Below are 26,397 nucleotides of genomic sequence, written 5' to 3'. Positions count from 1 at the left end.
TTCACTTTTTTTGAATATTGGCATACTATAAACCTTTCTCGTGTAAGGACCTCATTACCTCCAGAAGGTAGGAATGAGTCTCCCCATTTTTCAGGATGAGAAAGCTCAGGTTCAGAGAGATTAAGTGACCAACCCAAGGTCACACAGCTAGTGCAGACAGTAGCAGGGACTCCACAGTCAGAAAGATCCGAGTTCACATCCACACTTACTCATTTCATGACCATGACCAAGTACTTAACCTTCATGCTCAGAACTCACACTGCATCCCCATGTCACGTAGGTTAGAAGTTGATGTCCTTGCAGTGGTTCTTAAGGCCCTCTGCGACTGGCTGCCTGTTACCCGTCTGCACTCACTTTCTGTCTCCGAGCCCCAACTTGCTGTGCTCCAGCCCCACTAGTCTCTTTGCTGCGGGCTGCCCAGGCCTCTCTCCCCACCACAGGGCCCCTGTGATGTATATAGGGGACTATGTGACAAAGGTCATCGGGGACTTTGGCAAGCCCCATTTTGGTCAAGAGAAGGGTGTGAAAACATGACTGAAGTGGGATTGAGAGAGAGTAGGATAAAAGAAATCGGAGCAGTTGCTCTAAGGGGGCAGAGAAATGCAGCTATATAGCCAGAGGGAGCATGGAAGTCAAGAGAGGATGTTTTTTAAGAAGCTGATAACATGGCGTGTTTGATGCAGAGAGAAGAAAATTGTCTTTCCTCCTCCCCTTCAACATCACAATTAGCTGTGCATGAAGTTCAGCCAACACATAACAAAGCCCACGTCTTAGCCACCAAACACCAGTATTTTCCCTGTCTCCCCCCCCCCCCCCCCCCCGCCCCAGGCCTGGCTCATACCGGCTCCCAGCAAGTGTCCAGAAGTGCTTGCTGGCTGAGAGGACAGACAAAGCCCCACCTGCTTTCCTTTCTGGTGAGAGCACAGCAGGTGTGAGTGGCCTGGCAGGCAAACCTCCATCTGTACCCTGGCCCTGGGCTGAGGGACGGGGAGTGTGCCGGGGAAGCAGCCTGTAATCCTGACAGGAGGCAGGAGGAGAGGTCCAGAGGGCTCCCTGGGGGCCATGGCCACAGGCACTGAAGGCCAGGGTGGGCAGAGGACTTGGGGCAGCCAAAGGCCTCTTTGAGGAGTCTCTTGGCAGCAATTAGAAAACCTGCAAACCAGCTTCCTTGAACTTTGGCATCAGTTTGTTTTTCTCTCCCCATCCAAGAATGTGCTAGTTTTTGTGTTTACACAATAACCCTGCGTTGTTTTCCCAGAGTCCCTTAAAGTTACATAAGTGCTCAAACCAGGGCACCTGAGCTTATCCAACGAGAATGACCCTGGCGCAGGAGGCCCTAAGGCTTCCATTCCATGTATCTGGAAAAGATAAGAGATTTTTAAAGACCGGCTCCTACTCTTCTTTGTAATCCCCAAGCTGGCCCCTCCTTGGCCAGCAGCCTATCTGCAAGTGTTTGTTTAGTTTCTTTATGTTCAGGATAAATCCTGCCTCTGGGGAGCTGCAAGCCTTCAGCCTCAGGCCTCAGCCTGAGCCCTTGCCTGGCACCCTGGAAAGGTGTGCAAAGCCTAGGTGAGGCCTATTCCTGTTTCTCCAATAAAAGCTGCTAATAAAGGCTTCCACTTACGAGGCACTGTGCTAAATGCTTCACGTGTGTCTGTTTGTTTATCCTCATAGCAACCCCGTGAAGACAGGTACGGCTGCCCCATTTTATAGATGACAAACCAAGGCCTACAGGGGGAAGGTAATTCTGTGAAGTCCGACAGCAGGTCGCAAGGGAGGCTCAGGAACAGCCTTCACAGGCCCTGACCCTGAAGCTCTCCACTTCCTTCAGCAGCTTATTAAGGCCTGAATGGCAGAAATCTGCAGGGTCCCCTCCACACCCCAACCAGCCAGCCCCTGACACCTGTTTGTCTCTCTCTTTACAGGAGCAATTTCTTGGGGGACAGCGACTCCTATGGATGTTGTGAAAAGTCGGCTCCAAGCTGACGGGGTTTATTTAAACAAATACAGAGGTGTCCTGGACTGTATCTCCCAGAGTTACCAGAAGGACGGTCTTAAAGTAAGCCCCACAGCAGTCACTTGGGGTCGGTGTCAGTCCCTGGAAGGGGGGGATGTGAGATTGTAGAGAAGGGAAACTGAGGTATTGGGGGTTACCATTTATCAAGCACCACAAGAGAAACTTGTCTCATCTAGTCCTTGCCCGGGCTATGGAGGAGGTAGGTGTGCGCCCCACCTGACAGAGGTTCAGAGAGGACTGGTAACCCACCTGAGATCAAACAGCTGCTGTGTGGCAGACCAGACCCCAACCCACATCTGTGTGCCACCAAAGTTTGGTTCTCATCTAGATAGGCTGGGAGGTCCTCCCTCCCTCACTGCTCAGTGCCCCCCTCCCCCCGCTCCAAGTGGGAAGTCCCAGAACCCCCTCCTCATCACATCTCACAGGTTCCAGCTCCCTGATCTGTCTTCTGCTCTCCCACCCATGCAAGTCCAGACCCCATCACCTCTGGTCTCAGCTGTTGAGGCAGCCTCCAACCAGGCCTTGTCTCCCTCCTCTGCTTTTTCTCCTCCCTGAACCCAAAGGTTTTGTCCTAAACCCAAGCCCCTTCCTGCATCTAATCTGTCCCAGAATGAAGACCAGACTTCCATAACCTTGGCATACAAGGTTATAAACAAATTCATTCCTGTCTGTCTAGTCTTTCATGACACCCTGAACACCTCCAGAGAAACCGTCTTCTTTGCTCTTCCTCAAATAGGCCCCTGATTTTCTTGACATGTCTCAGAATCTGCAGACTTGAGTTCAAAGCCAGGCCTGGTTACTTGTGCACTGGAAGAATCCAGACAAGTCTCTCTATCTCTTTGGGCCTCAGTTTCTCCAAGGATAACCATCCCTACCATGAATGACAGGGATATTTGTGGGTCAAGTTAAATTATGCATATAAAAAGCGCTTAGCTTAATGCGTCATACATAAAGACTTAGAAAGGGCCATCCATTTGTCATTGGCGTTAGTAGTAGTAGTTTTATTAGTTTTAATGTTACTGCTGATCTCTGGGCCTTGTCTCATATAGCTGCCTCGTCCCAAGCCCTCCAATATTTACTAACTGCCCACTACAGTGCACCCAAACTTATATTTGTTTTTGTTCCGATGGAGTGCTGGAACTTCTCCTCTGGAACCCTGGACTTCCACAAAGGCTGCCTTATCTGTGGGAGACTGCCCAAGTCAGTGTTCTCCAGGTGCTCGTGGGCCACGGCCAACAGGGACTAGGGCCAATTCACAGACTACTGCAGATTCCACTGCCATTACGAGGCCTGTCTGCCTATTACCTGATGTACAAATGGGAGCCACTTCTCTTGGGTCCCTTGGTATATGATGCTGGATCCCTCAACTCCCACAGAGGCACTTTTATTCACGGATGGATACCAAATTTTTGTTGTTGAGGTGGGGACCAAGCAATGACTTGTGCTGCTATGATGCCAACATCACTCTCCCTACAAATCTGGTGAATTTTTAAATTTCAGTTATTGTACTTTTCAGTTCCACAATTTCTGTTTGGTTTCTTTCTGGGTTTTCTGTTTTTTCACTGATATTTCCATTTCATTCATATATCATTTTCTTGACTTTTCCCACTTTTTCCTTTAGTTCTTCAAGCATCTATAAGATAGTTGTTTTAAAGTCTTTGTCAAGTAGTTCTGCTATCAGGTCTTTTTCAGGGACAGTTTCTGTTTATTTTTTTAAATGCCTTGTGATTTTTTGTTGTTGTTGAAAACTAGACATCTGAATCTAATAATGTGGTAACTCTGGAAACCAGATTCTTTCCTTTTCTGAGTTTAGTGTTTGTTTTAGTTTCTTGTTTTGTTTTTCTGATTGCTGCAGGCTGTCTCTGTGCCAAGGATCAGCTGTGAACTTAGGTTTTTCTGAGCCTGCACCTTTCCCTGGCATCTTCAGTCACTTTCTAATTCCAAACATGCAGTTGCTTTTGAATGTCCTAGTCTTTAAAAAAGAGAAAAATGAAGGGGGAGGAGCATCAGCCCTTTAAATTCCCTGAAAGTCACTTCAGCCAGAGGGGAGGGGCTTGTGTCAGTCCCGGGGTGGGGGTGGCATGGGGAAACAACAGTGGCACCTCTATGACCAGAAACAGCAACAAGTGATTAGAAACAGATCTTCAATATTGGGAGGACAGGGTCCTTATTGCCTGTCCTGTGTCCCATAAGCTGTGTGCAGGTTGCTCCAGGAACAGTGCACAGCTTCCTACCACAGGGCTTGGGCAGAGAATGGGTAGCTGCTACTGTGCTAAGAGCTAAAATTGACTGAAATTATCACAATTTACTGTCCAAACCTTCCCCTGAAAGTTGCAAGCCTTCAGTAAACTCCAGAGATCCAAAAACAAACAGATTCCACTCATGCAGTTGTCGTCTAGGTGAAGAGGCAGATTCTTACTGGTATTTCTTACTCTGCCATCTTCCTAGAGTTCTCATCTCAGTTGTCTTTTTTTATTTCCCCCGACAGAAGCACAGTTTATGGCTCAACCAGCAAGTACAGAGAAACACATAAGAGAGATTCAAATGGGATACTCTGTTTTTATGAGATATTTTTGTCTGTTATCTGAAATATTAATGCCATAATTCTAAAAATATCTGTAGAGGCAAAACATGTTGCTGATATTATTTCCTCTAAAAATTACTGTGCTCTGTAAAAAAAAAAAAAAATGTCCTAGAGGGCAACTGAGGCCAGGTGACCAACATTTTTAGCTTGATAGCATTTGGCCCATAGTGTATAGTCAGATAGGTTTTAAGCAGAGAGAGCCATATGCAGCTTGATTCATCACCTCACTGACTGAGATTAATTTTAAAAATTTTTATTAGAAGGTTAAAAATATAGGTTATATATGAACATAGGAAGCATCCAAAGGTATAAGAGGTCATACTGTATAACTATCCCTCCTGTGGTTCCCACTCAAAGCGAGTGCCTGTGGTACTCGCTCAAAGGCAATCATAGTTATTTTGTGTGATATATTTAAAAAATGTTCACAGCCCATGCATACGTATATGTGTGTACATAGATTTGTGACTATTTGTATGTGTGTTTGCTTACAAATACATATAGTAACAAAAATTCCCACACAGCCCTGGCAGGTTGGGATGCCTCGCAGTCATATTCTTTGCAGTGGGGGGAGCGCCTTTCCCAGGGCTGAGGGATGGTGCCTGTCCCAGTCGGCTGGGCACTGGCTTTGTGGAGTACCCGCTCCAAAACGCTTCCGCTGCGGCTCCCTGAGGCAGGTGCAAAGCCCTAAGCTATTCCCACTTTCCCTGGGAGGAGAACTCAGTGGCAAGAAAAAATTGGAAAGCAATAAAATAATGATGGTGCCCAATGTTAGCAGCCCGTTTTGTAACTCTCTTAATGATTACCAGTAAAGCAGCCTCTATGATAGGAGATTGATTGGGAGTCCATGGATGTTCAGGGCATTCCCAAGTCAGACAGAACAAAGGCCTGGTAGTTTTGGACCCATCCTCTGCCTGCTGTGAGAATCACTGTGGGCCACAGGGGCCATGGCTCATACTTGGAGAGTTATCAGCTGAAAGAAGGATGCTGGAGACAGGATTTGGCGCCCTTTAGCTCCACAGAGGTGACTGTTGTGAAGGGGTTTGGGACAGTAGGATGAGGTTGGATAACTCTGAGGAGAGACAGGGTAACATTTGTAGTAGACAAGCTTCCTGGGGCACCAGGGTTAGTTGCTCTTTGGTTCTGCAACTTGGGGGGTCTGGAGCTTTCTCTCCACTCCAGGAATCTCCCACTATCGCAATCACCACTGGGACTCTTTCAGCTCAGAGACCATTCTTTTTTGTATCAAGAAGTTTCCTTCCCTCCTTCCTTCCTTCCTTCCTTCCTTCCTTCCTTCCTTCCTTCCTTCCTTCCTTCCTTCCTTCCTTCCTTCCTTCCTTCCTTCCTCCCTCCCTCCCTCCCTCCCTCCCTCCCTTCCTTCCTTCCCTCCCATCCATCCATCCATCCATCCATCCATCCATCCATCCATTGATTCATTTAATAAGATTTATAGAGGGCCCTCTAGGCCAAGCACAGTGCAGGTGCTGGATCTCAGAGATGAGCCGCACACGCAGTCCTGTTCTTGCGACCCTTGCTGGGATTGTTAATGAGAGGATACGCAAGTCACGGACAGTTGGAAGGTGGTGCGAGAAGTGCTGTGATGGCAGAGATACTGAGTGCACAGAAGGCAATGGGCCATAACCCATCTTGGGGTGGGCATGGGAGGACTACTAGAGGGTGCAGCCAGATCCAGGAGCATTCCAGCAGAGGCCCAGTGGTGGTAGAGGGTTGGCCCCTTAGGAAGAATGACAGGCTATTAGACTGCCCAGAGTGATGGGTGTAAGAGGCAGCCCAGAGAAAGAGCAGGAACAGAGGGCATGGGTTCTGACAGGCCAGGGGAATGTGAGGAACAACTCAGCCAAGTGTTTTTGTGCTCTGAGAGCTGCAGTAAAAGCCAGCAGATCTGCACTTTGACACCTTTCAGCCTTGCACAGCAGAGGCAGGCAGCCATAGCTGTTGGAGGGAGGCCACATCTGTCTATCTGCAGTGGCCCATGGCTCCTGCAGGGCCCAGAGCTATGGGACAGGAGGATCTGCCTGGCTTGCCTTGCCTGGCAGAGCCAAGCCCAGGTCCACAGGGAGCCTCTGAGGCACCTAGTATGGAATTTCCCTCCAGGAGCCTGACCCAGTTCCTTACTGTTATTCATTCACTCTGGGTGAGCCTGTGGAATTCCAGAAAGGTTAGACAGGAGGAAGGAGTGCTACTGTTATAAGCATCTCGCCTGCCCCTACCTGAATCTCTCCAGGGTTTGGAGGAGGGGTCTGCTTACCTTTGGGATCCTGTCCACCAGCTCCCTTCCTTGGGCCCGAGGCTTCCCAAGTCCACAAGGCCCCCTCTCCTCTTGGCCCTCTAGCTGTGTCTCCCAGGCTGCCACAGAATGGCAAGGCTCAGGCACCTTTCCTGAAGGAAGGTCACCTGATGACCTGACAATGACAGTGGCCTGCCCCTACCCTGACACCACAGTGGCTGACTATGAAGAAAACAGGAAATGCAAAGGGCTGGATTTTTGTTTTCTTAAAATTACACCATCAGCTCTGTTTCATCAACTTAGAAAGTTATACAGTAGTCAGCTAACAGATTTGCATCTTATGACTGACAGTAACTGGGTCATTTATGCTTGGGCAGGCATTTGCCTTTAGATGTTTTGTCCAGAAAGGACATTTAAGGACAGTTCCTGTCTACTCCTCTGCTCACCAAAGCCTCTGTGTGTTCTCACCACGTTCTGCATTATGTCGTAGTTACTCCTGGTTGGGGCGTAGCTCCCCTCCTAGGTTATAAACTTTCCGAGGGCTGGGATTAGATCACATCGATTAGTGTCTTCTTGCGCCAGGCCAGAGGGTTCAGGGAGGAAGGGAAGCATCTTATCATGTTCCCTAGGGAGGGAAGGCAGTACAGTGTTGTGTTAAAGGCCAAGGTTAGCGGCTCATCCAGACAGGCCGCTGCCCCTCAGCACTTGCACTGATGATCCCAGCTGAGCGCCACTCTGTCCGAAGCAGTGGCTGTGGATAATGACGGTGATGCAACAGTCAACACTAAGTGTTTCACAGCATCGTCTCATTCATTCCCTCAACAACTGTAGCAGGTCAGTAGTATGATTACCCCCGTTTCACAGTTGGAAAATTTGAGATTCCAGAGGCTGCCATTTGCCCAAATAACACAGCTACTAAAGGCAAGGCTGTGCCTCGACTCTGTGCCTACCCTCTGCAGCACAGCCTGAGTTCTCCCCGCCCGGCCCTTTGGGATGTCCGGTGACGCACCTGTCACAGTATTGGTCATGGCTGGTGCTCTGGCCAGCATTGCAGAGTAAGTGGAGTGGAGCGCTCTGACTTTGGATCCTTGAGAATCGTGTGTGCACATGCATGTGGGCGCATCTGTGTGTGTTCACAATAGAGAGCAGCAATTAAACAAGTAGATGTGGGTGTTCACAGGGCTCAATGGTTTTGTCATAGTGCATGTGGGCCAGGGCCTGGAAGGAGAAATGCCACCCACTGTGACCTGGGTCAGGGCAGGGGCATGGCTGGGGCATCCCAGGTGGTCTTCGGCTGCACAGGTCCTTTGGGCTCTGGGGGGTCCAACCTGAGATGGGGGCCTGAGTGGGCATCACCACCAGCCCTCCCTTGGCCCCTTGGTGGCCCCCAGAGGATGCGGTCAGTTCCCTGTGATAACACCATCCCTGCCAAAGGTGTTTTTCAGAGGCATCACAGTGAACGCTGTGCGGGGCTTCCCCATGAGTGCGGCCATGTTCCTGGGGTACGAGCTCTCCTTGCGGGCCCTCCGAGGGGACTACGCCGTGACCAGCCCCTGAGCGCCAGGTCAGTGTGCTCCTTCCCAGCCGGCTGCACCTCCCAGAGCTTGAAACTCTCTTCTTTGCCATGAAAATCTCTCTGTCATTCGTTCCCTATCTAACCTGCGTTAGTCCTGGGGCTGGGATCGCCACCCTTCTCCTCAGACAGCCCTTCTCAAACGCCTGCTGTGACTGGGGACGAGCGGGTGCTCAGGAGCTGAGGCCACAGAACTGACCTCTGTACAGTATGCCCATCTGTTTTTCCATTCAGCAGCATCGATGGCCCTTGGAGAGAAGTGTAGTTTCACTGTACAATTTAATGACCCAGCCTCAGAAGTGAGGACTCAAGCCAGGGTGCCCACCCCCTGTCACATGGGCACCATCTTCCCACTTCCCTACTGAACTCAGAGCCTGAGTCTAAGCACCACCAGCAGGCTCCCAAAGCTCTAGGGGACAGCCTCTGCCCCATTTCCTTTCTCCCGCACCCATTCCTTCTCCCTTTCTCACTGCAGAAAGATCACAGCGGCCCAAAGGATCTAAAAACAGAAATCTGAGCAAGAGACTCCCTTGCTCAAATGCCTTCAATGGCTCCCCATTGCCCCCTGGGTAAAGCATCTTGTCCTCACTCGCCACCATCCTAAGCATGCCATCCTCACTCTCATCTCTGGGTCTTTTCACATGCTGTCCCCACCCTGTTTTCACACCTTCCCCCTTGTCCTTGGCTTCATCAACTCCTCTTTGTCATCCAGGCCTCGGTCTAGAAGTCTCCTCCTCCAGAAAGCCTGCCCTGCTGCCTCAGCCAGGAGGAGCTGTGCCTGCTGTAGGCCCCTCCCACGGCCCCTGCTCAGCCTCTACCCCGGCCCCTGTCTTCGAACCGCCTGACCATTTTCCTCACTCCCCAGCCGGCGTGAAAGCCCCAGGAGAGCTGTGACTATTATTTCACCCGTGTGGCCTGTGCCTCCTCACAGAGCTTGGCACAAAAACGGCCCCTCAGACGATCAACCTCCAGTATCTCCTCAGTTCTTCCTCTTCTTTTCCTCTCGTTTCTCCTCCTCTGGCCCCAGACTGGTCACTTGCAGAGTTCAGAAGACAAAGTGGAGTCACTGAATTTTTAGTCACCAAGAAACTGATTTGCTCTGGCTGTGGTGACTGCAGACTCTCAGGAAGGACGATCTTCATCAGGAAGGGCTGGCAAACCTCCCTGCTGCCTCCCGAGGCAGCCGAGCCCCCCGGGACGCCTGGATGGGCCAGACCCGGGAGGCAGGCAAAGGGCCGGACAGACCGGGCTGCTGGAGGAAGCCAGGGTCAGCCCTACACTGGCTTTAAGTCAAATGCTTTCAGCTCTTTTCTAAAGCACCGGCATTCACAGCTTTCCTGGCTTCTTGCCCTCTCACAAAGGGAAGAGGGTAGCCGTGCATTTTGCATCATTGAACATCTTGGGTGACAAGCTACTGTATTGGGGTTATGTCCAGGGCAGGGAAGGGAGGTCAGATTCTAAAAGCTGTGCCCCCCTTTCAACAGATGAAAGTGGCTTTAAAAAAAAAAATCCTATAATAAAATCAATGCATTTTTATTGTAGAAAAATAGAAAAAAGAAATAAACTGAAAGGACAAAACACACCTCTAATCCCAAGACCTTCCTATTATTCGTCCAAGTATTTTTTACATGTGCCCCCAATGTGGGCTCCTACTTCCCACGAGGTTATAGTCTGCTCTCCTGTTTAACAGTCCAGGGCCGTCCTTCCCTGGCCTTGAATCTTCAGCCGCAAGATGGTTGAATGCCAAGGCCTGGCAGATCCCAGAGAGGCTAGACACTTGCTGGAGCTGTCGCACTCTGCCACTTGTGACCACCCCGGCGATTGGCAACTTTAGGAGGAAGGAGATCTTTTTACCAAGCCAAGCCCTGATTGTTTTGGATTTGGCCCTTCAGAACAGTGACCACCCCAACTGGAAGCTTTTCTTTCTGAAAGTGCCGTGAACATACGAGGGCACAGATGTCTGTCTGCCCTTCCTCTGCTGGGGTGGGGAGGAAGCTGGTGCTTCCCAGCTGGAATTGGGGGTGGGTCCCAGTGACTTTCCTGGAGCCTCATCTTAAACAAGCCTCACCCACGGAGGTCAACTTCCCGCTCTAACCCAAGAACACCAAGGCCCTTTTACAGGTCCTGGATTTGAACTTACTGCATAGCTCTGAGATCTCAGGCAGGTCATGGTCCAGGCCAGGGTAGTATCGATGCCTTGACCACATGGAAACCAGGCCCTCCCTCCTAGTCTAGACTGAGGACAATGAGATGATATAATTCTAGGGAAGTGGTAGGATGGTCACTATCTCAAGAGCGCCCCTGCCTAGCTGGTGTCGCTCAGCAGTTGAGCATCGACCTGTGATCCAGGAGATCGTGGTTTGATTCCCAGTCAAGGCACATGCCCAGGTTGTGGGCTCGATCCCCAGTCGGGGGCGTGCAGGAGGCAGCCGATCAATGACTCTCTCATCATTGATATTTTCATCAATCTCTCGCTCTCTTCCTCTCTCTAAAGTCAATAAGACTTTACAGAAGATGGGAATGACATGGAATTTGTTTTCAAGTGCCTGCAGGAAACAAAGCCCAGCTCCGAGCAGCTTCAGCCTCCTTCCAACAGCCAGGTACAGAGCTCCCCCCAGCTCCACGAGGTCCTGGCAAGAAGAGCACTTTCTTGTCATGCATCTGCTCGATTATTTCTCTCCAGGTCAACCTGAGTGACCGAGGACCACCTGCAGCCAAGCGAGCACAGCATGAGGTTGTAGTTTTGTGATGTGGTTAGTTTTATCTGTTCACGTGGAGAAACCAGAGTCAGACAGTGCAAGGAAGACGGTCTTCAGTGATAGAAAGAGGGTCCCAGCTACTGGTCAGCGGTCAGTTCTCAGGCTTGTCTGAGGCCAGCGAATCCCATGCACCACTCCTACCTGTCCACCAGGTCCCCTGCCTCCAGAACCTTCCTGGAAAAGTGCTGTTCTGACCCTGCTGTGACTTTTGTGCTCTAAACCTCAGTGGCCTACTTTCAATTTCAGGAAAATTCATTTTCAAAGAAAGAAGATACATCCTCCTCCTGTAATACTTTTTTTTTTGGAAATTTACAAATAACCTAGACAACCTAATTGCCTACCACCAGCCTGGTCTCATGGTGATACTTTGCCAATTGTCTTGACCAAAACAGCTCCAAATGGGTTGACTGCTACATCTAGCTGACTGATAACCCCACATAGATGAAAGTCTTATCTTCCCTCCTTCTTCCCCAGGGCCAGGGCTGGTGTCAGCCGACCAGGGCCTCATTCCCTGCAGGGAGCTGCCTCTCCAGAACCTGTGCTAACCTCGGAATCCCTTCTGTCCTGATTGCAAGCAATCTGCTCCTCCCCTCCAGCTGGACCACTGATCGATCACCATCTATTTCTGATCTGCACTGGCACCTGGCAAAAAGTGGGGCAAAACAGACCCTGCTCCCCATGACTGCTGTAAACTCACTGGGAATTCACGGAGGACCTAGAGTTGTCTCTAAGTTTCCAAATAAAATCATTGAAAACTTGTTCAGGTTGGTTCTGTATCATATGCTTCTGCCTGGCTGCCCTCATTCTTACTCTCCAGTTAGACCCCTGTAGATGTCACCCAGAGAAGGCCACTCCACGCAAGGTGAGAAGACTCACTCCCCAGGGAGGGCGCAGTGGTTGAAGGCGCGCTCTCCCCACACTGTCGGAGCTCGGGTTCCTGCAGATGAAGCGCTCCAGAGGCGGTGGCACTGAGCGTGGTGGGGTGGGCGTTCCCTGGGCCTTATTTTCACATGGGGAACAAAACAAAGTGAAATAAAATACTTTGTCCACAGTCTGGTTTCCAGAACGATGTCATGATTCTAAATTGGGTTTCTCACGAGAACCATGTGGGGAGGCCACTGCTCATGTCCATGATGTCACGCCCACTTTTCAGCCTACAGCAGGTGCCTTTAGTCAGGCATAGGACCCTCTCCTTTTAACTGAATGCAGCTTCAGAATCCTCAGCACAGTGCCTTCAACAGCCACCGCCAGCCAGTCAGAATTGACATACAAATGAATCTATTTGCCATTCCTGGCTTAAATCCCAGTGGGGAAAATATCCTAGATTTCTTTTCTCTTTTTTCCCCTTGATTTCCCCACACTTCCACCCCTCTTTAGTGATTCAAAGCATGTCTCTGAAAATCCCCTGCCCTAACAGACCCAGCACCGAGACAAAGTACTGCTCGGGCACAAAGCAGTTGAAAGTGTTCAGTCTCATTAGTTTATCTCAATTCTTTAGCAAAGGGTTCCCTCCTTGAAATAAAACCCTCGATACGCCCTCCTTGATCTTTCTGCTTCACAGCCCTGCCAATGGGGGGGGGGGTCCCCCAGGCGGATCTATAGGCTGCAGTCTAAACTCTCCATCCTGCAGCAGTCATCAAACATCTGTTGAGTGCCTGCTGCATGCAGACACTGTCCTTTGTGTCGGCAACAGCAGCACATCCATTCTGGCCTGTGATTCTATTGACAGGAGAGATGGGTCTGTCCACACAGTATCACTGGTCCTGGGCAGGCACTGCAGACACTGGTGAAGGGATGTCCACTGGCATCTAGTCCATTCCAGGTGAACCTGACACGTCCTAGAATGTGTTTCTCTAACACGTCCTAGAATGTGTTTTTTAAGTCCACCTCAATGAGACCATTTCCCGGTGCGGGTCCTGGTTGCCCAGTTTGTTTGGAAGTGGCGGTGTATTCACAAGGCCAGCTGAGGTCTTCTGCTGGACGCCCCTGATAAGGCTGAGACCCAGTAAACAACCTTCTTCAGGTGTCTGAACCCCTCCCAGTTTCTCTTGATCATCTTATGATCCTCTCCATGGTAGGAGGAGGTAAGCAGAAAGAAGCATTGCTGACCAAGTTTACAGATGCAGAAACTAAGGCTCCAAGGTAACTGAGCTCCTGCTGAGAGCTTCCACTTCCAGTTCCATTTGATAAGGCTACACTGCCCCCTGCTGTCCAGCTCAAGGAACATAATTTCATAGTGGAAAAAAGAGAAAGTTGTGACATGCAAGGTTCAGAGCCCCTAACTACCACTAAGGCCTTTGGTAATTCCCATCAGAGGTTCTCTTCCTGGCTCACCTCTTATTGCTCTTTTCCAGGTTCCCTGTACTCCAACCAATTTTTCCATCCCATTCAATGCCAGGCACATAATGGGAATTTAAATGTTTGTTGAAGGAGTGGCTGAGTTATCCAACAAACCCACTGGACCAGCTCCTCTGTGACCACCACCCTCCAGGCTTTCCTGCCTCTGTGCTTTTCTTTAGCCTGGACACCCTGACCTCTATGAACAGGGAGCATTCCTATTATTGCCAAAAAAAGTAACAATTACCATTATTCTTGTGAACCCTGAGAGGCAAAATTAAAGACCCCTAATAAAAAGGGCTGCTGGTGGCTAACTGAACTCAAATTAAAAAACAAAACAAGAGTTGGCTCATGTAGCTCAGTTGGTTGAGCATTGTTCCATGCACTGAAAGCTTGCCAGTTCCATTCCCAGTCAGGGCACATGCCCAGGTTGCGGGTTCCATCCCTGCAGGTTGGGGTATGTATGGTAGGCAGCTGATCGATGTTTTTCTCTCTCTTCTTCTCTCTTTAAAATCAATTAAAAAAATATTTAAAAAACAAAATAGAGCCTAGCACCCATTTCTGCATGAGGTCCTCTAATACAAACTGCACTTTACCAAGAAGCTTGTGCTGAACTGCCTACCTGTTAACTGAACTGCCTGCCTGCATTTCTGCCATCTGAGCCAGCCCTTATAAAGGTTTCCCCGAATCATAATTTAAAAAAAAAAATTATCTTTATTGTTGAAAATATTACAGGTGTCCCATTTCCCCCCCCCAATTGAACCCCTCCACTTCACTCCCAATTGCTCCCCAGGCCTTCACCCCGTCATTGTCTGTGTCCATGGGTTATGCATATATGCATATAACTCCTTTGGTTAATCTCTTCCCACCCTCCACCCCCTTCCCTATTCCCTCTGAAATATGATCGTCTGTTACATGCATCAATGTCTCTGGATCTATTTAGTTCATCAGATTCTTTTGTTCATTAGCTTCTTAAAGAAGACCCTTCAACTTTTCCTGTCGTGCTGGTCTTGTGGTGATGAACTCCTTTAGCTTTTCCTTGTCTGAGAAGTTCTGTATCTGACCTTCAATTCTAAACTATAGCTTTGCTGGGTAGGGCAATGTTGGTTGTAGTGCCATGTTTTTCACCACTTTGAATATTTCTTGCCACTCCCTTCTGGCCTGCAAAGTTTCTGTTGAGAAATCAGCTGACAGTCATATGGGTGCTCCCTTGTAGGTAATTAATTGCTTTTCTCTTGCTGCTTTTAAGATTCTCTCTTTGTCTTTAACCTTTGTCATTTTAATTATGATGTGTCTTGCTGTGGGCCTCTTTGGGTTCCTCTTGTTTGGGACCCTCTGTGCTTCCTGGGCTTGTAAGTCTATTTCTTTCCCCAGGTAGAGGAAGTTTTCTGGAATTATTTTTTTCAAATAGGTTTTCAATTTCTTGCTCTCTTGGCTCTCCTTCTGGCACCCCAATAACACAAATGTTGCGCCTCTTGAAGTTGTCCCAGAGGCTCCTTATGCTATCTTCATATTTCTGGATTCTTTTTTCTTTTTGCTCTTCTGGTTGGGTGTTGTTTCTTCATGTTCCAAATTGCTGATTTGATTCTCAGCATCCTCTACTCTACTGTTGATTCCCTGTAAATTATTCTTCATTTCAGTTTGTGTAGCCTTCATTTCAAATTGGTACTTTATTATGTCATCGATTTTCTCAATTATTTTCGTCATACTCTTGATACTCTAATATCCTTGAGCATCCTTATAACCATTATTCTGAACTCTGTATCTGTTAGCTTGCTTGGATCTATTTCATTTAGTTCCTCTTTTAGAGATTCCTTCTGTTCTTTCCTTTGTGACATGTTTCTTTGCCTCCGCATTTTGGCTGCTTTCAGGTGTTTGTTTCTATATAGTAGGTAGAGCTGCTATGTCTCCTGGAATTGGTAGAGTGGCTTTGTGTAGTAGGTGTCCTGTAGGGTCCAGTGGCTCAGCCTCCCCAGTCACCTGAGCTGGGCCTTCTAGGTGCTCCCGTGTGGGCGTGTGCACTGTCCTGTTGTAGTTGAGCCTTGGTTGCTGTTGGCATCCCTGGGAGGAACTGACCCCCAGGCCAATCAGCTGTGAGGATCAGCTGCAACTAGTCAGAGAGCTGCTGTGCTGGAGACACCCCTATGGAGCAGGATTTACTTCAGTGGAGTTTTGGTGTTCACCAAGTGCGCCCCTTGAGTGTGTCACTCCTGGCTGTGGTAGGGTTGTCATCCAGCGTGGTCGAGTCTGACCACCAGGTGCACTGTCTCTGGGGCTTCCCAGGAGGTGCAAAGTCAGCCACCACCAGTGCCTTGCCCAGGACCACCCAGCATGAGCTACACAGCAAACCGTAGTTGGCTGATACTTGTGCTGGGCTTGGCGGTGTCCAGGAGAGGCCAAGCTGTGAGCCAATGCAGGCTGCCGCTAGTGCCAGGCCTGGGGCCACTTATCAAGCTGTATGGGGCACCCTGCTGCTTGTTTGAGAGATTTTAGGAAAGTCCTAAGCATGAGACTGGAGAGGCCACTTGCACAGAAGCCACTGGAAATGGCCCGGATGAGCTGCAGGTGGGGAGGGGCGGGGCCTCCGGGAATCTTGGGGCGGGGCCAGAGGCGTGAGTCACGTGCTAGCGATTCAAATATGGCGCCTGCCTGCCGGCTGTGTGGGGAGGACTGGACAAAGGAACTATGGCCTCTGCCAGCTCTTCTGCCTGGGAGAAAGCCGCCCCTCCACCTCTTGCCCAGATTTCAGGCAGGTTAGTTCCTCCCCGAGTGTCCCAGGTCCTTTCAGGCTGCCGCCCGGCGCTGGGCTCAGAGGGAGTGCGTCCGAGTGAGTCCGTGCCGGGCCCTTTGAGAGGAGCTGCTGGGGCTCCCGCAGCCTCCTTGACCCTCAGCCAGTCCCCGCTGGTTTCACAGCCCGGAGTTGTGGGGATGTCTCTTCCCAGCCTGGAGCCCTGGGCTCGGGGTCTGCTGTGGGGCTGGGACCCCTCCCTCCTCCCTCCTCCGGGAAACCCCCACCACCGAGATTCCCTCCCGGGTTTACCCTGTGGCACCGGGTGTGGGCCTGCGGCATGTCTCCGATTCAGCCCCGATCCACCCGCGTCTCCGTCCCTCCTGCCGGTCTCGATGCTCCTTCAGTTCCCCGGTTGTAGGGCTTCTGTGCAGCCAGATCTCAGGAGGCTCTGAGTGATGGTGGTTCTGTATTTTAGTTGTAATTTTGATGTGGTTGGGGGAGGCTGCAGGTGCAGCTGTTACCTACGCCGCCGTCTTGTTTTGCTCCGAATCCTATTTCATCCATAGGATTGAGGCTTTCCCCATCCAATCAGAGCTGCACGGTTCTGACCAATTAGAGTAGCTCTATTCTGACCAATCAGGACAGTGTCCTTTGAGCCAATCAAACGTCAAGGATTTGAAGCCCTCGTTGGCATGAGGATGGACCAATCAGGGACCAGGGGCAGGGACATCTGTCCATATAAGCCAGCTGCCGGGTAGGTTAAGCTCTGTTTTCCTTCCCACCAAAGAACGAAGCTGTGACCGTGGCTGGGTATCTCAGTTGATTGGAGCATGGTCCAGATATGACAAGATTATAGGTTCCATCCCTTGTCAGGGCACATACAAGAACCAACCAATGAATGCATAAATTAGTGGAACAACAAGTGGATGTCTCCCCCACACTTTCTATCTCTCCCTAAAATAACTTGAGCTGAAACACCAAAGTCTCTCCACAGCAGAGTAAAGCAGAATAGCTCAAAGTGCAGTGCAAAGCAGACCCAAGCAGCCCAGCACGGAGCAGAGCTGTCTATCCGGGGAGGGGCCTGGCCCGAGAGCCATGCTATAGCTGTGCTGTTTTCACAGCCGTGCCCTATCACAGCTGAGCTGTTTCACAGCTCTGTTTGCACTGAATAAACTTTACTTCTTTACCACACCCCAAAAGGGGGATTCTTATTGGCATTGGTGCCAACGACCACCAGTTGACACTCCGTAACAGTGGTTCTCAACAGCCAGACCCTTCGTTCTTCAAAATGATTAAGGGCCTCAAAGAACATTTGTTTATGTAGATTATAACATTTACCAGAAATTAAAACAGAATTTTAAAATACTTATTTAAACTATAGCCCCATTACATATTAACATAACAGTTTTATGAAAATAGCTATGCTTTCCAAAAAAATAAGAATTGCACTGTTACATTTTTGTAAATCTCCCTAACTTCTGGTTTAAAGAGAATAGGTGGGTCCCCATAGGCTTCTGCTTTCAATCTGCTGTGATGTCACTTGCCGTGTAGTCTTTGGAAAACTCCATTGTACGCTCACGGGAAAATGAGAGTGAAAAGGGCAGATACAATCTTAGTATAATATGAAAACAGTTTTGACCCCAGGGTCCCTTTAAGATGGTTGCTCTACAAAAAAATCTGTCACACGAAGCCTTTCTTGGGTGATAAGCTGAAGAATTGCCACTTGGTGGCAGCAAAGGTCAACTAAATCTGGTGCAGGCCCCAGCTTCTGAGGACTTGTTACCCTGGCCTCAGTGGGGAGAGCCTCTGGGCCCTGTGATGCTACTCTTACTGTTTTCTGGGTCTCCTGTCTCCCTTATTGTTGTGTTGTTACTTCTCTGTGGTGGAATGAGTCTCAGACTAGGAGACCTTTGCTTTGGGCTCCAGTTCCAGATCTGTCATCAGCTACCTACCTGCGTGACCTTGGCAATCTTTTACCTTTGCTGGGCCTCAGTTTCCTCATCTTTAAAATGGCCACACAGGGTCTCCCTGCTGGATTTCAGTAAGAATCAAGTGCAAGAGTGGTTTTTAAATTATAAAGTGCAAAACATAGGGGTTAGAGGAAGGCAGGGGAGGGGGACCACTGTGTGGTTTTCGTTTCCGGTTTCAGCCTGCCTTCCTCCCTGAGTCTGCATTGTTTGCATTTTTCAGGGGGCAAAGCAGGTTGGCTGCAGCATCGCTCCCTGGGCCTTGTCTCTGCAGGTGAAACTGAGAGCTCCACACGCCTGGCTCCTAGGCCTTTGGACCCATACATGAACATCTGATACGCATACTCAGGGTGCAGATGTTTTCTGTGCGTTGATTCGAGCCCTTCAGGTTCTGGCCCCTCTCTGCCAGGCTGACATCAAAGAGGTTTCCAGGAAACCATTGGCCCAGCAGAGGAATTCAGCCCGTGAGCACCTGGGAGCCAGAAAAGCCATCCAGAGAATCACTGCTTCCCTCCCCTGGCTGAGAGTGGGGAGGGGCCAGCATGCTCTGGGCTCAGTCACCCCTGCCAGTCATAAGACCCACCCCAGTGCCTTGGCTCTGTCTCACAGCAGCGCAGACCAGGTCTCTCCCCTCCACACCTGCAGACTCTGAAGAAGCTGCTGCGTTTTACTCTTGTACTGAGTTAGGCACCTGGCTCTCGCTTTGTGCTTTATTGGTGTCTGCTGAATGACTCGACCACATCCTCAGGTATACACTAAATAAATGAACTTGACTAAATTTAGTTTTCTCAAGCATCTATTCTACCTGATTGCAGAAAAGGTGATTTTGCCATTTCAGGGTAAAATTCAGAAATTAGAAGTTAAACCAGCCAGTTCAGGATTTTCTCCCCCTTCCTGTCCTGGGGTTGACTTTAGATTTGAGGGTTTGGGGGTATAGGGAGGGGGCTTCTGTCTCTTTGGAGATACACCATCCTACCTAGCGTTCCCCCTCTCTAGTCCTGGGGCATGGTCTTTCCTCCACGGTGGCTTCTGTGGAAGCATCTTCATTCCCATTGGCCCTGGTCCTGTGCTGCATACATGCCCTACCTGCCAACCACAAGGTCTCTGCTATGCTCCACGACATGGCCATGCCCCTCCATGTCCTGTGGGGAAAGCCTTGGATTCTTCCGGGCTCCCTGTGCTACACCACGTGTTGGTGTAGCATTCTCTTGTCAGGACACAGGACATGCTGCTCCGATGCCCTCCATTCCTAGGTCCTCAGCCCTCCCGGGACTTCTGCCACCACAGTCTCCAGGCTCCGGGGGGCGTAGGCACTCACCTGTGTCTGCTCGCAACCTCTCCTCGCTGACTTCTCTCCTGCAATTGGAGTTGTTACTTCCTATCCCTAGATCTAGGAGCTCTACCTCTGGACATTCAGAGGACAAGACTTAACCTCTAGCCGGGCCGGGCATGGCTCAGCGGTTGAGCATCAACCTAGGATCCAGGAGATCATGGTTCGATTCCCAGGCAGGGCACATGCCCGGGTTGCGGGCTTGATTCCCAGTTGGGGGCATGCAGGAGGCAGCCGATCAGTGACAACTCTCTCATCATTGATATTTCTGTCTCTCCCTCTCCCTTCCTCTCTCTGAAATCAATAAAAAAAGATTAAAAAAAAAAAAAAAGACTTAACCTCTATACTCATAAGTAAAGGATAATTATGTCAATCAAAGCGGAAAAAGCCTTTGACAAAATCCAATGCTCGTTCAGAATAAAAACAACAAACTGAGAATTGAAGGGAAGTTCCTCAGCCTGAGAAGAGCATCTAGGAGAACTCTGCAGCCAGCATCATGCTCAATGGAGAAAGGCCAGACGCTTTTCCCTCAGGATCAGGAACAAGATCTCACCACTTCTGTTCAACATTGTACTGGAAGTTTCACCCAAGGCAATTAGGCACCTGGGCACGTGCTCCATGCATGTCCTATGCATGACAATGAAATAGAAGGCATCCAGACTGGAAAGGGAGACTCAACTACCTCTGTGTGCAGATGGTATGATCTTGTATATAGAGAAGCCCAAGAAATCTATTTAAAAACTATTATAACCGCCCAGCTGGCATGGCTCAGCGGTTGAGCATCAACCTAGGATCCAGGAGATCGAGGTTCGATTCCTGATCAGGGCACATGCCCGAGTTTCGGGCTCGATCCGCAGCAGGGGGTGTGCAGGAGGCAGCTGATTGATGACTCTCTGATCATTGATGTTTCTATCTTTCTCCCTCCCTCTCCCTTCCTCTCTCTGACATCAATAAAAAGATATATTTTTTAAAAACTATTATAACCAATAAACAAGTTCAGCATGGCTTCAGGATATATGATCTACATATAAAAATCAGTTGTATTTTTATACCCTAGCAACAAACATTCCAAAAACAAAATTAAGGAAACAATTCCACTCACAACATATTTGAAAAGTGAAATAATTAGGCATATTTTAACCAAAACTACAAAACCTTGTTGAAAGAAATTCTAAAAGATCTAAACAAACGGAAATATATTTTATGTCATGGATCAAAAGACTAAATATTGTTAAAATAACAATACCCCCTTCCCCCCCAATTGATCTACAGATTTAATTAAATTCCTCTCAAAATACCAGCTGGCTTTTGGGGGCAGAAATTGGCAAGCTAATCCTAAAGTTCACATGGAAATGCAAAGGACGCAGAACAGCCAAAATGAACTTAGGAGGAAGGAAGTTGGAGGACTCACACCCTCCTCCTACAAGAGTGTAGTGATCAAGACTGTGGTGCTGGCATAAGGATAGACGTGTAGATCAATGGGATTAAACTGAGAACCCAGAAATAAACCCGTACGTTTGTGGTCAACTGTTTTTTCACAGAGTGTCAAGACAACTCAATGGAGAAAAAATAGTCTTTTTAACAAATGGGGCTGGGACAACTGAATATCTACATGCCAAAGGTTGAAGTTGGGACTGTATCTCACACCATATGTGAAAATTAACTCAAAATGGATCATAGACCTAGATGTAAGAGGTAAAACTATAAAACTCATAGAAGGAAATGTGGGATAAATCTTTGTCACCTTGGGTTTGGCAAAGTTTTCTTAAGCAGAACGCCAAAAGCGTAAGTGACAAAATAAAACATCGACAAATTGGACTATAATGAAAAACTTTTCCGTTACAAATGCTACCAGCAAGAAAATGAAAAGACAACCTAGAAAATATTTGCAAATCCTGTATCAGATAAGGGACTTATATCCAAAATACACAGGGTGTCCCAAAAACATGTATACACACTTTAATAGCTGATAGGTCAGTTGATGTTTCTTTCTTTTTAGCCAGACGAAGCTTTGAACAAAGGAAATTCATCCTAAAATGCCACTGGAAGTTTGAAAATGCAGTTGAAGTACAAATATTGCCTTTATAATTATTGAGACACAAAAATATATATACACACTTTAGCAGGTGATAACTCACTTAATTTTCACTCCTTTTCAGGTTAAACTGGTTTGAGATAATGGGCGAAGCCAGACTAAGCTTTGAACAAAGAAAATTTATCCACTAGAGTTTTTTATGGGGATACGTAAAAGATAAAGTTTAGCCCGGCTGGCATGGCTCAGCAGCTGACCTGTGACCCAGGAGACTGAGGTTGGATTCCCGGTCAGGGCACATGCCCTGGTTTCGGGCTCGATCCCCAGCAGGGGGCGTGCAGGAGGCAGCCGATCAATGACTCTCATCACTGAGGTTTCTCTCTCTCTCTCTCTCTCTCTTTTCCTCTCTCTGAAAACAATAAAGATATAGTGCAAAACTGGCAACAGTTGATGAATTGAGGGCGCACAAATACCAAACAAAATGATTCTTGATGTTTACAATTCCATTGCTTTGCGTTATCAGCAGTGCCTGGACCAGAAGGGTCATCAATTTGAGAACAGGCATTGACAAAAAAATTTATTCACTTCTGTAGATTCTTTAAAATTTTGAAAATGAACTGTATGTTAATAAACACTGACTTTATAATCATCCAAAGTGTATATACATTTTTGGGGGACACTCTATATAATGAACACTTACAACTTAGTTGTATAAAGACAAATAACCCAATTTGCAAATGGTCGAAGCACTTGATTAGATATTTCTCCAAGGAAGAAATGAGCACATGAAAAGTGCATCACCAGTTATTAGAAGAATGAAATCGAAGTCATGGCGAGACAGCCGCGCCCCCACTAGGGTGGCTGCGATAAAAAGACAGGCGGTGACGGGCACTGGTAAGGACGTGGGGGAACTGGAGCCCTCAGGCATTGCCGGTGGAAATTTAAAATGGTGCAGCCACTCTGGAAAATAGTTTGGCAGTTCCTCAAAAAGTTAAAATTACCATGTGACCCAGCAGCTCCATTCCTAGATATAAGCCCACGAGAAGTGAGAACATCTGTCCTCACAAAAACCTTTACGTGAGTGTTCATAACAGCATCATTCATAACGGCCAAAAGGCGGGACCAACCCAAATGTCTATCAGATGATAAATAAAATGCAGCACATCCATAAGACAGAATATTATTTGACAATAAGAAGAAATGAAGAATCGATGCCTGCTACAACGTGAAGGGAATGTCAAAGCACCGTGCTGAGTGGGAGAAGCCAGTCACATGGGAAAACACATATCGTGTGATCCCATTTATAGGAAAAACCCAGAAGAGGAAAATGCATAGGGACAGCAGGTGGATTGCTAGCTGATTAGGCTGGAGGAAGGGAGGAAGGGAGGCTGCTGGTGGTGCCAGGGTTTCTTTTAGGGGGGATGAAAGTGTTCTCAAATTAGATTGTGGTGATGATTGCACAGCCCTGTGACTGTATTGAATTATCCACTTTAAATGGATGAATGGTCTTTGCATTTCTGCTGAGCGCCCCCTTTCCAGAGGAAGAGAGGCCACAGTCTGGGTAGGGAGGGAATTACAGCGTTGAGCTGTTACAATAGCGTCCTGTTTCAAATTGGATGGATGGGAAGATAGATGCACATGGACTGGTCAACTTTGAGGCCAGCAGCACGGGGCTTGGCTTTGGCCAGCAGTAGTGTAGCCTGATCTGGAATCCCTCCTGGAACCAGCTTAGCCTGGGTCCTCGCAACCTGGACAAGGTAGCTGATGTGGTGAGAGCCGCCATCCCCCTGTTGGCCAGATTTAAGAGTGTGGCTCTAGAGTCTGTTACCTGAGTTAGGATCTTGGCTTTACTCCTTGTAAGCAGTGTGCTCCGGGCAAGTTATATAACCTCGCTGGGCCTCAGTTTGCTCATCCATGCACTGGAAATAATTGTGTATAATGATTATATATCTATCTGAAGGGGTGGTTGTAAAGATCCAACCAGATATTCCCCAAAGCATGCTGAGCACAGTGCCTGGGAACAGTAAACACTCAGTAAACGTGAGCTCTCCTTCTGAGGGGATCTCAGCCTTCCAGGCACTAGGAGGAGCCGAGCCACAGAGCACCTCACCCAGGCTCTGAGAAGCCTGCTTTGAACTTGCTGGCAGGGGCGGGTCCTGTGGGTTTTATGACTTTTGCAGAAAAGCTGAGGGAAACCACCAAGCCCTGCTAGTGATGAATCTGTGACAGTGGATTGCAGCTTATCTCTTTGCCCATCTCTCTGGCAGCAATTGTGTTCCCAGGTTGTGTGCTAAGACCAATCACCAGCATCTGCCCCTGCCATGATCTCAGCGTGGGTGAGCTTCGAGGAGGGGGCGGCTCCAAGCTGAGGCTTGTAAACCACATTGTGTAACACGACACAACTGTGTCTGGGGCCAGTCATTCAGAAAACCCAGGTGGAGGAGAGGAGGAGAGAAGGCCCTGCAGCCATGACCTGGGACCCCACACGGTGGCCATCCTATGTCCCTCCTGGGTGACATGCAGTCCAGCCCCATGTAAGCCCTCGGGGGAGAGAGAGCCCCTCTGTGAGTGGGGCCAGAGCTGGAGAAATGCCCCTCAGTCCCTCATCACAATTCTGAAGTCCAGACAGCTCCCAGAGCCCAACGTTTATGGAGACTCATTTAGCTGTCAAACCTGATCCCCTCATGTGACAGCCCACGTGTCTTGCTGCAGAATATTAATGTTTAATTATGGAATCCTGCCCCCAGCCCTGCTGTGGTGTCATGGAATATATGGCCATGAACTGTGTATTTCCTTCCTAAAAGGCTAAACGTCTTGAGTGCTGAAGACTCTCCAGGCCCCAGGTTTTTGGATAGGGGAGTGTGGGCTCACATTATTATAAATCTCTTTTACCCTTTGAGAAATTCTGTCTCTTTGGTGCTCTGAACTTTCCATAGTATTGTGATCAAAAGTACCTAAGGATGCTCTAGCCCAACAGGGAGGGGAAACAACTCTATTTTTGACAGTATTTAGAAAAATAGTCCCCATAGTAGTTTCCTCTAAGCTCTTCCCAAGGCTCTAAGCCTTCAGGTAGCAGGGGAGAGGGCCATTCTGATCATCAGACCACCCCAACCCCAAGAAGCTCGCCTTCACCCTGCCTCCGCCCACCCTCACACAGAGCCGGGGAGCCCAGGCAGCGCAGGCTGCCCACTCCCGTGTAGCCAGGTCATGTGAACCCCAGACCTGGGGCTGGCCTGGAGGTGTTTGAAGGGACCTCACCTTTCTGAACACAGGTAGAATGTTCTGGGTACCATCCCTTCTCCAAGTGAGCACATTCCTGACCTACACACCAGTTTATACTTTTCTTTTGCATCTCAAAGGGTTTTCATCCACTTGGTCAATATTTATAGTGTCTACTCCGGACCAGCAGTACTACAGGCTCAGGATAGGCATTTGGGATAAAACAAAACAAAGATATCTGCCCTCAGGTTGCTGGCATTTGATCCAGAAGGGGCAGGCAGTAAGCAGCAAACATGGTAAATTAGTAAGTGAGGGAGAGTCTTAGAAGGCGGTAAGTACTATGGACAGAAGCCAGGACCAGGAGTACTGGGGCTGGGGCCAGGCTGCGTATTAAGGTGAGATGAATAGTCTATCAGTCAGGGTTCTCCAGAGAAACAGAACCAATAGGATGGATGGATGGATGGATGGATGGATGGATGGATGGATGGATGGATGGATATATAGATAGGTAGGTAGGTAGACAGATAAATAGACAGGTAGGCAGACAAGGAGATTGATTATAGAAATTAGCTCACGAGGTTATGGAGGCTGAGAAGTCCCATGATCTACTGTCTGCAGATCTGGACGCCCTGGAAAGCTGGTGGGGTAGTTTTAGTTCAAGTCCAAAAGCTTGATAACCAGGGAGCCAATGGTCTAAGTCCCAGGTCAAGTGTAGGAGAAGACCAGTGTCCCAGCTCAAGCTGACAGACAGAGCCAATTCTTCTTCCTCTGCCTTTTTGTTCCCTTCAGACCCTCAGGGGATTGGGTGAGGCCCACCCACACTGGAGAAAGCATCGGCTTTACTCAGCCTAATCTCATCCAGAAACAATGTTGAATCAAATATCTGGGAACCCTGTGATCTGATCAAGTTGACACACACAATTAACCATCACAGGTGACAGCTAGTGACACTTTGGTGGCCAGACAACCTAGCTCAAGGATCCCTCAGGAATCTCCCCCTTAGCCTCTGCATCCCAGCCAGGCACTGCCCCTGGCCCATGGTGGGCGCTAGCCGGAGGTCTCTCAGGTGACCAGATGACTGTATGGATCCCAGGGGTTCTTCGCTTTGTGCTCTGACCCAGGGGCTCTGCTCCATGACCTGCCCCTGGCTCAGCTTCAAGCACTTTCTTGTGTAGGAACATGCCCATCTTCTGGCTTGCCATACTGCCGCCATCTGCCATGTGAGGCGCATGGTTAGTTTCTCAGGACCCAGACTCCTTGGCAGGGCCTCCCTCTCCAGCCCGGACAGCTAGGACGCCTCAGGCAGCCCTCAGGCTCTACCCACAGCCCATCACTGCACCCCTTCAGCCGTTCAGCCCTTTGACAGAGTTTGTGGCTCTTTGTTCTGAGCAGCAAGGTGGGAATAATCACCTAGAGACCAGATTTGTTCTTCTATTTTCATATATATTTATTCCAAAATAAAGATATAACATTTTAAACAAATATATATATATTTAGTTTTAAAACAAATATTACAACTGACTTTGATTCAGCATGGCTTACTTAATTTTTAAATTGCAACAACTTTTAAAATTCAATAAATAGAATAAATACTATTTTATCT

General features: G+C 48.7%; 1 protein-coding gene across 6 annotated transcripts in view; it reads left to right on the top strand.

The window, feature by feature from the left end:
* Positions 1-12,230, top strand: part of SLC25A48 (solute carrier family 25 member 48) — a 45,729-nt gene extending 33,499 nt beyond the window's left edge. For 2 of the 6 annotated variants that reach the window (XM_081135378.1, XM_081135379.1), the window contains 3 exons: positions 1,926-2,059; positions 8,281-8,410; positions 11,653-12,228. In XM_081135378.1, the coding sequence (XP_080991504.1) occupies positions 1,926-2,059; positions 8,281-8,403 (257 nt within the window). In that variant the 3' untranslated portion in view covers positions 8,404-8,410; positions 11,653-12,228. Of the gene's footprint in view, positions 1-828; positions 915-1,925; positions 2,060-8,280; positions 8,411-9,131 lie in introns of all 6 variants that reach the window. The other 4 variants (XM_081135377.1, XM_081135380.1, XR_013998690.1 and 1 more) reach the window with 3 other exon arrangements.
* The last annotated feature ends 14,167 nt before the right edge of the window (positions 12,231-26,397 follow it).

Source organism: Miniopterus schreibersii (genome assembly GCF_964146895.1).
Source record: "Miniopterus schreibersii genome assembly, chromosome: 4".
NCBI lineage: Eukaryota > Metazoa > Chordata > Mammalia > Chiroptera > Miniopteridae > Miniopterus > Miniopterus schreibersii.
This window is presented reverse-complemented; position numbering and strand designations above follow the sequence as displayed.